Here is a 15283-nt window from a genome sequence, read left to right as displayed (position 1 = left end):
ACAAATAAGATTTGTGGAAAGGTATATCAAACCTACTGCAGGCTCAGAGGTTTTTTGAAGTGGAATGGATGTTCACAGGGTGGCATTAAAACTGCAGCCGCACTAAGTTCATAAGGAGTTTTATAGTCAGTAAAATGTAGCTGTACTTTCATTTGCTGTCTGAGCTCAATAAGTTTGAAACAAAGATTGCTTTCCATTTTTCATGCTAAAAAAGTGGCAGTCACAGCTTTTTTATTACCAGTATTCAACAGATGATTTCATTTTTAACTATTCTATGATTCTATGATCTGAAATCAGATCACAATAAACTCTCTTAATTATGTCATAAAAGTGGGTAAATCATGAAAAGTTAGGTGATGAACTTTCACACATTCAAGTCCAGTCCAACTTTAAATGCAGGTCTTTAAAACTGCCAGTGAAAGAAGGGCTTGTACTCTGCTTGCTGAAATATTTGTATCCCATGGGAAGTTTGTAAGGATGAGCAATGAGGCAGACAGACTCAGGTTCACCTTACAAGGGCCACCCATGCTCAGCTCCAATACTCTGAGACCAGAGGAAAAGATAAAAAAGAAACAAAGAAAAACCTCAAAGGTCTTACTAGCAAAATTAAAAAAGACTAATCACAACATATTTGCAAATTTTGTTAAAAAATAAGGTCCCCAGTATAACTTTCTCTCTTAATCATGCATGAATGTAGGTGTGAGCCATTATTAAAATTTTCATTTGCCTTGTTATGCAGGTCCAGGCTTCATTTGTAAGGTGTAGACATTTGACATAAATGAGAAATGTTTGATATATGTAGGTTAACTTTCACGGAATTTTCTCTTAATTTATAAACTACGAACTAGCAGCACTTAGCTGTGCAGGGCTATGGGGAGAATGTGGTTATTAGAGTGCACTGGGTCTTTCAGCATTCTAATTGCCAAAAGATTATTTCCTCCTTTAAGGATGATTAACTACAATGCAGAGCTCAATTTCCAGACATGGTCTCCTTAATAGAACAGCTAAATTAGCCTTACGTGTATTTATTCTGGAAAAATATACCTCCTTGACTTACAATTTCTGACAACACTCTGTTACTACTCAAATAGAAAAACTTATTTCAGGTCTTTTTGTCATTATAAAGTATTAGTAACTGAAAAATGTGAATATAGAAAGGAGTTAGGCACTAACAAATTATGCATCAGAATGTCCATCTTTTTAGGCATCCTGATCCTCAGAATTACTTTGGCGGGTTATAGGCAACAATTTCAAAAGTTAGAGTCACAAACTACCAAAAAACCCCATACATTAAAGTAGCTAAGAAAAGGAGATAGATAGGTTAAACTCCTTCTGCTGATGCACATGCTTACAAGTGCTACCATTTGGGCAGGGCTCAGTATCTTGGCCATCAACTAAAATCTGCATACTAGGCATTACTGCCCATAAATCTCCTAAGAATGTGTTTCAGTTGTCTTAAGCACATCTAACGTGAAACTCTATCACAAAAACAACTTAGCCTGGCCACATTCACTGATGAGATGGCAGAACGGTGCCTATGTCTTATAGGCTTGCTGGTGGTGACAGTACCTATTCATAACACAAGAGATGCTATTTCAGCTCCACAGCTAAATGCAGTGCAAAACCAAATCCTGCCTCTGAGGGGCTGTCCCCAGTTAGCATATGGTGAGCTAACAGAGGACAGCAGCACTGACTACCCCTTCTTCTCTGCAGAGGGAAATTCGGGGTTCCTAGGATTAGAAAACAAACAAAAGGCAGCATGATTCATCTGTACGGCTACAATGGCACTAGGGCAAATTAGTTGCAGTCTCCTCTTTGGATTAGGCTTTTATATTTAATATGAATGGTATAAAATAAAGGAAGAAAAGTGAAGATAGAAATGCTCACTGAATTAAATACTATGAGCAATGAGCAATACATTTTTGGATCACATCCAAAATCTATTTTAACCACAAAAGCACTTATTTGTAACCATGTCTAAAACTCACATTTAGCTTGTCTTATTAAGGCCTAGGTTAGTAATAGCTGTTTTGTATGCAGCTGAAGTAGCTAGATGAAAGGCTAGAATGTCCTTTCAAGGGAACTACTTAGCTGAATGTCTTCTTTCTCAGGTAAACTCATCAAATTTTTCTGGTTTAGCCATGAAGCTGTATAGCACTTAAAATTGCATGAAAGGGTGGTGTTTCATGTCTCATCAGTCTAGAAGCATAAATCCATGTTACTGACTGATAAAAACGACTGATTATCAGTATAGTTTTCTTTGACTCCTCTTGGACACAATATTTAATGCAGTTGTTTGAATTTGTTGGAATTCTCACATTGTGCTTTCAAGACTGCACGCTACCATAAAACAGTCAAAATATGGGAATAAATTGGAGCTAAGAATTATTAAGGTTGCACCAACAACCTGACGTTCTTCAGGTACCTCTGCTAGTCTTCCTCTCTGATCTGCTAGGACAAAAATGTCATTTTCAAGATAGTCATTACTGAAGACATTTTTGTGTAAATGGACTAAACCACAACTTAAACTCCACCTAGAAATTGTAGAGAGTCAGTGGATAACAGATTCTAGCTGTGATGTCAGTACCACAGGCACTGATGTTCCTTGAGCTGTGGACACATCCCATATAAGCTAAAATCCCATCTTGTTTTATATCACAGAACCACATATAAGTTGTAACTTAGGTCTGCAAGAGGCCTCCTGCAGCACTGAAATGTGCCCTGCAATTACAGCATGACACTATGCATAGTTCAAGGTCCTAAATGCAGATCTGTAGTGTGATCTTGGATATCCATTACATCTGTATCATGTGGCACAAAAGCTATGGGAAACCCATGCTCTTCTGGAAGGGCAGCTGAAGACCAGGGCAGGATACTTTAGAGCCTCTAAAATAAGACATGATCCCTATGTTGAAGCAATTAACTCAACCCACTGTGTAGCAACCCTGGTTTTAACCTTATCAAATGCTAACATAAAATAAGCTAGATATTTTACCCCATATCTGCTATTGGAAGCTGTTTCATAATTTCACACTTCTGCTTGTAAGAAGCCTACAGATTTCAAGCCTGAAATCCTGACATCTTTAATACATTCTAGAATTTACTTCCAAATGTATTCACACAATGCAATTATATATCAGAATTAATTCTGCTTGAATAAAAAGCTAAAACTCCTTTGGTCTTCTGTCATAGAAGACTCTCTCATTCACTGGTCTTCCTGTAAAACCTTTTCTATGGATTCATATTATTTGGTCATGGGTGATCAGAACTTTATGTAGTATTTCACGTGATGTTTTAGCACTGCCTTGTGTAGTGGCAAAAACAGTATTTCCTTTACAATATTGAAATACATCACGATAGGTGGTAGCATGAAAACTACCTTTTTTAGTTCATAATTACCACATTTAGTGTATGTAAGTCTTGTCTTTCTCCATTTTTAACTGGTGAAGATTGTCTCCCTTCTATCATAGGTTTCTAGGTTTGCAATAAACTAATCATAGAATCATAGAATTGTTAAGGTTGGAAAAGACCGTTCAGATCATCAGGTCCAACTGTTAACCTAACACTGCCAAGTCCACCACTAAACCAGGTCCTCAAGCACCACATCTACCCATCTTTAAAATACCTCCAGGGATAGAGACTCACCCACTTCCCTGGGCAGCCTGTTCCAATGCCTGACCACCCTTTCGGTGAAGAAGTTTTTCCTGCTATCCAACCTAAACTTCCCCTGGGGCAGCTTGAGGCCATTTCCTCTCATCCTATCGCTTGTTACTTGGGAGAAGAGACCGACCCCCACCTCGCTACAACCTCCTTTCAGGTAGTTGTAGAGAGCAATAAGGTCTCCCCTCAGCATGGTCTAACTAGAAAGCAAAAGTCTAGGAAAGGAAAGCCCACAATCTTAAACAGCCTGTCTGAAAAAGGGAAGAAACAAAAGGGACTTTCTCTGTCTGCAGCATAGATTGAAATCTGCAAGAAAACTATTAATCAAAATTTTAGCGTATGAGAGTAGGTTAGCAGCCACTCGAATGAGTTATAGCCATGTTAACAAATTAGCAATTCCAGGATTTATCGCATTTGCTTCCTCTCATTAAATCAAATATTCTTTTACATGACTGGAAATCTTTTCATTGCATTAGCTCTGGCCACTAAATTCTGATTTTCCAAGTGTATTGCATTCCCATAGGACTTGCTGCCTTTTCTCTACCTCACTTCTTAATGGCAATTCCACTTACTTTCTTTGAAGCAGTGGTAGGATCTGAATCCCAAGGGACTTGAAAAGTGCTTAATGTGGCATAAAAGGCCATTTCAACATAAATTGAAGGTACTCAACCCTTTTTAGGACCTCAGAGTTTCAAAAGTTCCCAGATCACCTCTCCAAGTGATTAAAGCCCATGACTGGGATTGGATTTTCAGAACTCAATACATAGTAGCTCAGCGAGGACAAATAAGTAGTGACATGTTTGAAAACCTGTCCTTCTGTACATATGTATTTATTTCCCCAGAACAATGTTTTCAGCACAAGCCCCTTTTCTCAGTTGTGATCCTATCATGATCCTATCTTGCAGAGTTGTTCAATGCAGCCTACTAAATTTCTTTGCCTTCTTCAGAAAACATGTGAAACATATCACAGGACAGAATTGTAGGATTACTCACTGATTGATAAAATGTATGCTTTAAATTAAAGAATTAAAATTAAGGATATGATGAGAGTATGTAGTTAAGATAGTTCTAAACATAATACAGAAAATTAGTGGTGTAATGACAGAGAGGTACTTACTGACCTGTTGTAGGAAATGTAAACATCAATAAAAAAATGTGTACATTAACTTTTTTTATTTTTCATATATTTATCTGTGTAGTTCTAATCTACCATCTGACATAGTTTCTGCAACATCTGATTTTTGTGTACAGCTGAGCAGATATATGCCATAGAATTAAAAAGAAATCATCTTTAGTTTATTCCCTATGTTAGATTTATTTCTAAGCTGCGACCATAAAAACACTCTGTGTTCTAGGCTTTACCTTTTCTGTAAGTGATTAAGTAATTTCACTTACAGCTAATCGATAATAATGCACAAAACTGGTTCAGATCCTTTGAATCATGCACAGAACAATGCTTGTACTAAAGACATGAAAAACTGTCATTGTAGCATGCTTCAGCAGTACTGCTATTTAATATGTAGTCACATAGATCAAAACCATTTGTCTGTAGCAGAGTTCAGCATATTGAAATGATAGGACACTATCAGTGCTGTTCATTATGTGATGCGCTAGATTGTGCGTTTCTCATCCCCAAGAAAATTGTGTGGAGTATAAGGGACGTGCTCAGGCCCATTGGGGTTTCGTAACGGTTTCACTCTCTAACCACACACATCTAAGTCACATACAGCATCCTACTGTGAAAATGATCATTTTCCCCAACTGAACCCAATTTTTAATCAAAACCAAATTTTTTCCAGCCACATAAATAGAAGAACACAATTTGAAAACCCTGTCCTAGAAGCAAAAAGGAAGCTACAGCAGCATAACATGCCCAACGCAGAACTTGGAACAAAGCCTATGCAGGCCCAAGGTTTCCGAGGTACAGTACCGTGTCAGCTATCTTAGTTAAGATGAAAGATCCTGCTCTCCTGTTTATGTGACAATGATTTTGTCATAGTCTGATTAAAAGAGTAGTGTTGCCAATTCTCACAATGTTACCACCTATCTCCTAGCATTTTTCTCCCCTAAATGTCTGAGCTCCCAGCATTGTGGGACTCATGAGCCACCTAAAATACTCTAATCTTCAGAGGCACTGAGAAAAGAAAGAAAAGTTGACCCTAGTGTTTCCTAAAGACTGAGAAACAGAAAGCACAATAAGAGCCCAAAAGTAATTTTCTAAATAAAATAATAAATTCTATTCTTGGGAATGTACAACTCTCTCTTGAGCATCCGAGGTTGGCAACACTGAAATAATTAATTGTACTTTCTCTAAATTACCATTAATTGATGTTTGGTATGTTTCTAAGCTAGCTCATCTAGCAAGCATCAATTAAGTTAAAAGCCTCAAGCACTGTGTTATAGGAGTTTACAAGAATACAGCCTCTTGGTAATGTAAAAATTAATGTGCTTAAAATGAGCTGTATAAGTAGCAAACAGTATTGGTAGAGAGAAATAAACTTTAATGTAAGGTTATAGCCGAAGAATGAGGCTTGTTCTCCTTTGTAACAGTAGAAAGCTTCTCATCAACCTTACCTAGACCCAAACTCGCCCACCCGCGCCCCGCTCCCAAGAGGTCCCGCAGTGTGAATGACCTGTCCCAGTGCCGGCGCGACCCTGCTGGGACGCGCAGGCTGCACGGTATGTCCTCCGCTGCCGGCCAGCCCAGCCCCACTGCTGCGGGTGTAATGAGACCAGTTGAAGTCACAACCTTTGCACCTTCCTCCCACCCTTCCTCACCAAGCGCAGCATGGGAGAGAGGCGCGGGGAGCCCCCCACCGCCCACACTGCACACCGAGGCACGGGGAGAGGGGACGCGAAGATTGCACAGCAGTTACGTGTGTCACTTGTTGGATGCCAAAACCCCACGTGTTTGGAAAGAAAAGCTCACCTAATATTTAGCACTGCTTGTTAACAAATGGAATAAGATATTCAGGGGATATTTTCCTTATTGCAGGTGGGAGGGAAATTATGGAGAATGTATTACTTTGTAGACAAAGCTGAATTTATAGGTTAGGAAAGAGGTTTTAAAATTACCTCACAGATCATTTTTATTGTTGTAATTATTTTAGCTACACAATATCCACTTCTAAATGTATTTCTAATATGAAAGAACATTTATAAATCCCCACTTATGGCTGATCTGCCATAGATAAGAAATACGTTTTAAGCTTTGTATTAATAGAAGAACTCACAAATATTTTTTTCCTGGAATGCCTACACTCTTTATTTCCTTGATTTTCATACACTGTCACCTGCTGTCAGCCAATATTGTTATCTGCTGTCCCCGCTGTGTTGTGACTAGATCAGAACTTTTGTCTTTCTTGTTTGTGTTGACTGATGTAGAAAAACCACTCTTCACCCGTGATGCATCACAGCTGAAGGGGACTTTCCTCAGCACAACTCTTAAGAAAAGCAACATGGGTTTTGGATTTACCATCATTGGTGGGGATGAGCCGGATGAATTTCTCCAGGTGAAGAGTGTAATTCCTGATGGGCCTGCAGCACAAGATGGGAAAATGGAAACAGGTAATTAAGATGGTTCCTCTGTTCTTTTATATGAGAAGTAGAATGAGACATAGATTTCCGAGTCTGACTCTCTCCATGAATGCATACATTTTTCCATGTTACTTTCTGTGTTAGTGTAATACGTCTGCTCTATAAGATAAACTTCTCAGATAAAACTTTCTTGTAATTTTTCTTTCTAATAATGCCAAGCAGTTTATTTTTTCCCATTTCACAATATTTTAAGGGAGAAAAGATCTCTGCGTTCTCCTACATAAAAATGGGATGTGATGTTCTTTGGTTTATAGGCTGTTTTCTCAAGGGGAGTCTGTGCATGGAAAGAAAAAGAGACAGGCAGAGAGAGCACAGACTACTGAGTGCAAATTTATTTCTTTAGAAAGGATGGTTTTGCAAAATAATCAAAGTCGAGTCTGATCCAACATTGTTCTCATTAGAACCATCAAAACAAGAGTTTTCAGTGTGGCATATGGACACGTAGGCATCTGTGGCCTACTAATAAAGAATCTGTGAAAACTAACTGAATAAAAGAAACTTCCTCTGAAGAGATTTAAAGCTGCTCTTAAGATCTGGACCACCACTGGAAATATTTTCGTGTTCACAGATTGATAAAGATTGCAAACCACTGTCTTAAAGGTTTGGAGGGTCACATCAGGTCTATATATGGATGAAACATTTTTGAAGGAAGACGAACTCAGTTTCCAAACCAGCTATCATCTCCTGTGGGAGACGACAATCAGAGAATAATAGAATAATTTCAGTTGGCAGGGACCTCCAGTCACCAACCTCCTGCTCAAAGCAGGGCTAACTTCATGGTTGGATCAAGTTGCTCAGGGCTTCATCCATGGGACTTTAGAAAATTTTATAGGACAGAGATCCCACAGCCTCTGTGGGCTCCTGCCCCAATACTTAACCACTCTCATGGTGAAGATTTTTGTTGTTTGGATCCAACTGGGATTTCCACTGGTGCAACTGATTACCAGTGACTTTAGTCCTGTGTTTGTGCAGCCCTGTTGCTGTGCACCATCTCTCCCCAGCAGTCCTTGCTCCTCAGATACTAGTCAATCTGCACATTGGTACTGGGACATATGCATATTGTTTCCTTCCATTTCTCACCAAGACTTTATAGAAGAAATGTTAGTTTGGGATTTATGTTGTCCCTGCAGAAAACCAAGTTCATGGTGGCCAGAATCACTGTGAAGATAAGAGAATTTCCTAGACTGTGACAGATCACTGTGGATGGACTACAGCAGCAGAGCAGGATCCTTTTAATGTGTTGCAGTACAGGAGGCAGACACATAAACACACATAGGCACCAATAATGTGGGTGGAATAGTCCCAAGTGATTCTTCTGGAAATTTCCTTTCATCCTTCTTTTGTGGTAGCAAAGAAATTATCTGGACTATTGTATTTCAGAATAAATCACCCTGAACTCTAGTTTATTCTGTAGGACTCTCCAGGACTTTGCAAGTAGGAAGTGTGAAGTTTGTGAAAAGCATTATTTTTAAAACACCGCAATTTGCCTCAAGTCTTATATTACAGCTGGCATGATGTTTCTGATGCCAAATAGATAAACAGATAATTTATATAAAGCAGTAAAATGTAAGAAAGAAATAGAATATAGATTGTTGGCATTGGCTTTACAAAAAAATAACTCTAACAGCTTTTTAATTCTCAATTCTTGTTGCCATTTTAACTTAATGCAATTTGGCTCCCAAAGACAAAATTAAATTAGCTGATTAAGTGAACAAAGGATACAACAGACTTCGTGAAGTTCAGGAGATTTTAGTAACATGAACTTCATTTTTCCTAATATTTTCGTATTACCTAATACACTGCATGAGAGATTTTCCTTGCTTGTCATGGTTTAGCATTCTCAGATCCAGCATTCAAATATAGTTACTGGCTAATCTGTCTGAAGTGTGGGCTGGTTATTGGTGAACTTTTTCATATGAAGCTCTTTTTCCTGGAAAAGAGAGTATCCTTGCAACTTACTTAAACTTTGATGTTGAAATTTAATATTTGTGTCATAACACTACTGATGTTGATTATTGTAGTCACAGATTGTGATGGGAATATATAGGAAAAATGTGCTTTAATATACATAGAAATAACATTGATTTTTCTTCCCAAGGTAATTAATTCAACTATATTAAGAATGCAAGACAGAAATGTACATTCAAATATATAATTACTCTATAATTATGTGAGCCCGATCTGTACAAAATCACATCTCAGAATAAATTCTGGCCTCAAATGTCTTCATTTTTGAGAAGAGTGACAGAGTTCTGATGTAAAGTAATTGGAAAATCTCAGGCTAATCATCGTGGCGTCTAACATGGTTTCTGTGAACACTTGAAGTGATTTCTAAATATGATAATGGTAAAATGAGAAAAGATACTTAAGGTCAGAATATTTATAAAAGCACTGTTCAGCAGTGTGCTTGTATTTCCTGATACCAATCCTTTTCACATTTCCTGAAGTAGGATTTCTCTCCGTATTCAGCCATTTTGCAATCTAAACAACTGGAGATATGAAAGTCTCCCAGGTTCTGTCAGTAGCATTTTGTTCATAAAGCTGTTAAAATCTTATGTTTTAAAACTATTTGAAGTTACATATGTACCTTTTGTTTGTTAGGTAGGCATCATTGGATAATGAATAGAGCTTTTAAAATAGATTTTATTTATTCTTTTGACATGAACTGTGTGTCGTTGTGCAATTTATGTGCGCTGCAGCTATGATAACAATCATAGTAGGCTTTGATAAATGATCAAAATATCATATTGTTGCAGTAGGGCATCACAGTAGAAAGCTTGAGGACAGTGGCACTATGAGCTGTGAAGCAACCTGGTGTAAGGGATAACCATAGGTGCTGGTGCTCCCAGCTCTAATACAACTCTGGAGCCTTTCCCTTGCAAGGCTGATACTTTTTTTTTGGCCAAGTGGTAAACAAAATCCTAGTGGTTTAGACCTGCATCAGATATGGGGAAAAAAAGGAAGAAAAGGCACCATCTCCTTGATCTTACCTGATCTTGGCCACAGCCTGAAGACACCAATGCTGTACTTTATCTTAATTGTTAAAGAAACAAGCTCATAGAAAACTAATATTGCACCTTTGGTTTACTTCTCCACCCAAAATCTAATTTAGGGGTCAGATACAAATGCTTTTCAAAAAGAAGGGTGAATCTATGTAAGATGTTCTTGTCACCCTTTTAACATGATCACAACACAGAGATTTCACCTGCAGGTTTCAAAATGAAACAATTTTGGATTTCATCCCTTGGAACATGAAAGCAGCTGCCTGACAGTGACTTGGCATCGCTGTGATGCTATGAAACAATTAAAGCAGTGAGGCAACTGAGTGCACTGAGATGCAACAAGAGATGACTGGGGTCGTGGTGATCTAACACCACCACTCAGAGCCCAGTGCTGAGCACTAAGAGATAGCTATAATTGTCCCAGACCCACAACGAACCTCACAAGCAGACTCAGAGGAACCACATCTCAGTGGATGAGTCAAAAACAGCCAAAATTACATTCCTGATCCCATTTGCCAGATGTTTCAGAATTCCTAAGGGTTATTATGCCCTCATGTAAATCTAGCATCTGTGAGCTAATGTCTGTTAATAATACTGCGAATGCCTTTCTAGGACATATTTTAGCATTTGGAGCTCAGTCAAGCTGCTGGTTATGAGCATTACACTCCACAACATCGCTGTCTACCTCAAGACAGCCTAGGAGCCGATACCACATTCTTTCCTGAGAGGTTACATTGCTTTGTCTTGTCTGAAGCCTCACGCTGCTGATTGATAGAAAACTGTCTGTATTTAAGAGGCCCCTGTATCCCATTAAAATGCTGAGTGAACATCACTGGTAAAAGACTGCATTTACATGAAAAGATTTTTATACAGTGAGTGATTTTGAATGACTGCTGTTCTAAGGCAAACAAAGATTTAGGCCTGCGGCTGAGTAAGATAAAAGCTCAAGCTGCAAAGGCAAAAACTTTCCTACAATTCTCAAGGTTATTCAGTGGACTAGATAAACTGAAACACTCCCACGTAATCAAGCTCTGGAAAGGTTCTTACTCTGTGCATTTCAGCAAGTTCCTGTTCCTTTGGTGAAAGTTTCCAGGAAACAGCTTAAAGACATGGTGCACAAGTTATTAATTAAGTCTGTTGATGAGCCTTCTGACTGATGAACAGCTATGGTCATTGCAGGTTGAACTTTCCAGAAATGTATATACATCTGTGATGATTTGTCATAGCTCAACAGTGTGAATCAAGAAATGGGAAACATGCTCTTTCATTTCATCAGCCAAGCATAAATTTGGCCAGCTTCAAGATGCTAAATCATCTGTAAACAATGCAGACTTGGGCTTTTTTAGATGCTATTCTCTCAGGAATGGTAGCTTCACTGTATTAGTTAATCTGTTCTAGAGATAAAAATTCATAAATGTAAGATAAGGTTCAGCTAACAAATATACATGTCTACAAGACAGAAGTCTACACCTAGCGTATGAGTAGACATCTGCCACTTCTAGAGGACTGTATTAGGATGAAGCCTAGACACTAGAGTCTAGAGATCAATCCCACATCTACCACTCAGAATTTCTGCTGCACCCAAGAGATCTCCAAAGGGAGTGAGCCAGATGGTAGAAATACTGGAAGGTGTCACCCGTGGCCTTGCTGCTATCCGTGGGCCTACCATCAAGACCCATAACAATCTTCTATACATGATGATTTTTTCAAGAAGCCAAGGTTACTCTAATTGGAGAGACTGCACACTTGTTGATCTACAAAGTCATAAATGTTGTTATTCACTTGAATAAGAACGAAACTATAGCCATTATAGCCTCGGGTTTTTCAGGCCCCTGAGCTGGGAGATGGACATAGGACGCAGAGTGAAGTCCCAGTTGTTGAAGAGGTGACAGTCACTGACCTGCTCCTCCACCTGGATGTGCACAAGTCCATGGGCCCAGATGGGATCCACCCAAGGATAATGAGGGAGCTGGCAGAGGAGCTTGCCAAGCCTCTCTCCATTATTTATCAGCAGTCCTGGTCAACCAGGGAGGTCCCGGATGACTGGAAACTAGCAAACGTGATGCCCCTCTACAAGAAGGGTTGGAAGGAGGATCCCGGGAACTACAGGCCTGTCAGCCTGACCTCAGTGCCGGGGAAGGTCATGGAGCAGGTCATCTTGAGTGCCATTATGCAGCAAGTGCGGGACAACCGAGGGATCAGGCCCAGCCAGCATGGGTTTATGAAAGGGACATCCTGTTTCACTAACCTGGTCTCCTTCTGTGACAAGGTGACCTGCTTAGTGGATGAGGGGAAGGCTGTGGATGTTGTCTACTTGGACTTTAGTAAGGCCTTTGACACAGTCTCCCACAGCATTCTCCTGGAGAAGCTGGCTGCTCACGGCTTGGATGGGTGCACTCCGCGCTGGGTTAAAAACTGGCTGGACGGCCGAGCCCAGAGAGTGGTGGTGAACAGAGTCAAATCCAGTTGGCGGCTGGTCACGAGTGGTGTTCCCCAGGGCTCAGTACTGGGGCCGGTCCTGTTCAACATCTTCATTGATGATCTCGATGAGGGGATCGAGTGCACCCTCAGTAAGTTTGCAGATGACACCAAGTTGGGCAGGAGTGTTGATCTGCTGGAGGGTAGGAAGGCTCTACAGAGGGACCTGGACAGGCTGGATCGGTGGGCCGGGGCCAACTGTATGAGATTCAACAAGGCTCAGTGCCGGGTCCTGCACTTGGGTCACAACAACCCCATGCAACGCAACAGGCTGGGGGAGGAGTGGCTGGAGAGCTGTCTGGCTGCAAAGAACCTGGGGGTGTTGGTCGACAGCTGGCTGAACATGAGCCAGCAGTGTGCCCAGGTGGCCAAGAAGGCCAATGGCATCCTGGCCTGTATCAAGAATAGTGTGGCCAGCAGGACCAGGGAGGTGATAGTGCCCCTGTACTCGGTACTGGTGAGGCCGCACCTCGAGCACTGTGTTCAGTTTTGGGCCCCTCCCTGCAAGAAGGACATTGAGGTGCTGGAGCGTGTCCAGAGGAGGGCAATGAAGTTGGTGAAGGGTCTAGAGCACAAGTCTTATGAGGAGAGGCTGAGGGAGCTGGGGTTGTTTAGTCTGGAGAAGAGGAGGCTGAGAGGAGACCTTATTGCTCTCTCCAACTACCTGAAAGGAGGTTGTAGCGAGGTGGGGGTTGGTCTCTTCTCCCTAGTAATGAGTGATAGAACGAGATGAAACGGCCTCAAGCTACGCCAGAGGAGGTTTAGGTTAGATATTAGGAAAAACTTCTTCACTGAGAGGGTGGTCAGGCATTGGAACAGGCTGCCCAGGGAAGTGGTTGAGTCTCCATCCCTGGAGGTATTTAAAGAACGGATAGATACGGTGCTGGAAGACATGGTATAGATGGACTTGGCAGTGATAGGTTAATGGTTGGACTCGATGATCTTAAGGGTCTTTTCCAACCTTGACGATTCTATGATTCTATGATTCTATGATTATCAGGTGGCTGACCCTACAATGTCACTAAGCTTAGGGAATAATTATCTAGTCATCATTCATGCATATTAATTGCACAGTAAGGCTAATATCTCAAAACCTCTGTAAAAAGTAAAGTACTCAAGACAGAAGGAATTGAGGACATCTGCAAAAGGATGCATTTTTACAAGTTCAAACAGATCCTTAGTTTGGTTCCCTGTTTGTCCATTGTCAGTTCAGATGAACAAACCATTATCTCACTTAATGTCAGATCAGATGAGATGCAAGCTGTCCAGTTTCAGCAACACCAGAAAAGGTGAACTATGTATGCACAAGGAATGCCTTCAATCCAAAGAAGGAAATATGCTAAAATTAAAAAAAAAAAAAAAAATATTTTGGCAGTCATCTGGGAATGTGAACACTGTCAGAATATCACTGCAGGATTCAACGTATCATGACCACACACCACTGTACCTATCTTCTTTTTCAAACAGCTCAAGTCTCTCTCCTGTGCAATGAGTTAAGGTCCATCTGACAATATTCCCTTTTGCAATATTCCCCCTCCATGGTAGCTGACTGTTTACCACAGTTGTCATCTCAAGAAGTTCACTGACCAGGAGCTCAGTGAGGAACTGGTCACACACGTATGGAGGACTTTTTCACAATTTCCACAATACCAGAAGCTGGCTGAAATTTAGTTAACTCACCTCCCTGACACCTTATCCAGTGGCACCAGGAAGACTGGCCTTCCAAAATTAATGCATTGCATTAGGAACATGGGAGATTGTGCTACTTGTTGGACTGCTGAGGAAGGAGTATGTTTTCCTTATCCTTACGCATCTCCAGGCTAAAACACTCATTTAATATATACCAAGGCCTCACCAAGTGTCAGTCTTGCAGCTGCAAGCTTATGCCACATGGCAGGTCTATGAGAGTGGAGCATATATACAGTTTGTGTTATCAACCTCCCGTAACACTCTTGCTTTGTTCGGAAGCTATGATGTTTCATCTGAACCGACAGTGGTCTTTTGTCTCCCCATTTCAGTCTAGCAAAGACTGAAGATCTCTCTCTCTCTCTTCAGACATTGTCTCTTCAGACGTTGCTATTAATCCCATGGAGTTAAGAGAAGGAAAATTAACTCTTTGGAAAGTAACTAAGAGTAATAACAAAAAATATTTCAGGCATCATGGAGAGTGAGAATTTCTCCCACCCGTGTTAGGCCAGTCAGTGTGGATTTGTGTTATGTTTATTGCTTGTGTTCCTACTCCCTCCAGCACAAACAGCTGAGGAAACAGTGCAAAACACAGCAAAAATGATATGTTTGCATCATGTACAACAAAAATCATTGCATTCTTTGTTCAGCCACAACATCTATAGTTCCTTTCACCAGTGACACTGGTTACGTTTTCCTTTTTGTGAGCTAAACCAGGAGTAACCATTTGGTAAAACCTCAACCTGGATTTCTAAAACAGGTCTTCTTTCATTTCTTTCATAATTTGCCTTTTCAAGGAGAGGAGATTGAAAGGGCATTAAGACTGGAACTGCAATGTGAATGCTGTTATCTTTACAACC

At 40.4% G+C, this 15283-nt stretch overlaps 1 protein-coding gene across 2 annotated transcripts in view; it reads left to right on the top strand.

Moving 5' to 3' along the window:
• Nucleotides 1-15283, top strand: part of MAGI2 (membrane associated guanylate kinase, WW and PDZ domain containing 2) — a gene marked incomplete at both ends in the record, with an annotated part of 752640 nt that overhangs the window by 595561 nt on the left and 141796 nt on the right. Inside the window, 3 exons of one of the 2 annotated variants that reach the window (XM_082309171.1) lie at nt 5460-5581; nt 6211-6339; nt 7045-7227. In XM_082309171.1, coding sequence (XP_082165297.1) covers nt 5460-5581; nt 6211-6339; nt 7045-7227 — 434 coding nt within the window. The remainder of the gene's footprint in view (nt 1-5459; nt 5582-6210; nt 6340-7044; nt 7228-15283) is intronic. The other variant, XM_082309172.1, reaches the window with a different exon arrangement.

This window comes from Platalea leucorodia (assembly GCF_965183815.1).
Source record: "Platalea leucorodia genome assembly, chromosome: 4".
Classification (NCBI taxonomy): Eukaryota; Metazoa; Chordata; class Aves; order Pelecaniformes; family Threskiornithidae; genus Platalea; species Platalea leucorodia.
The sequence above is the reverse complement of the archived record's forward strand: the minus strand, read 5'-3'. Positions and strand labels throughout refer to the sequence as shown.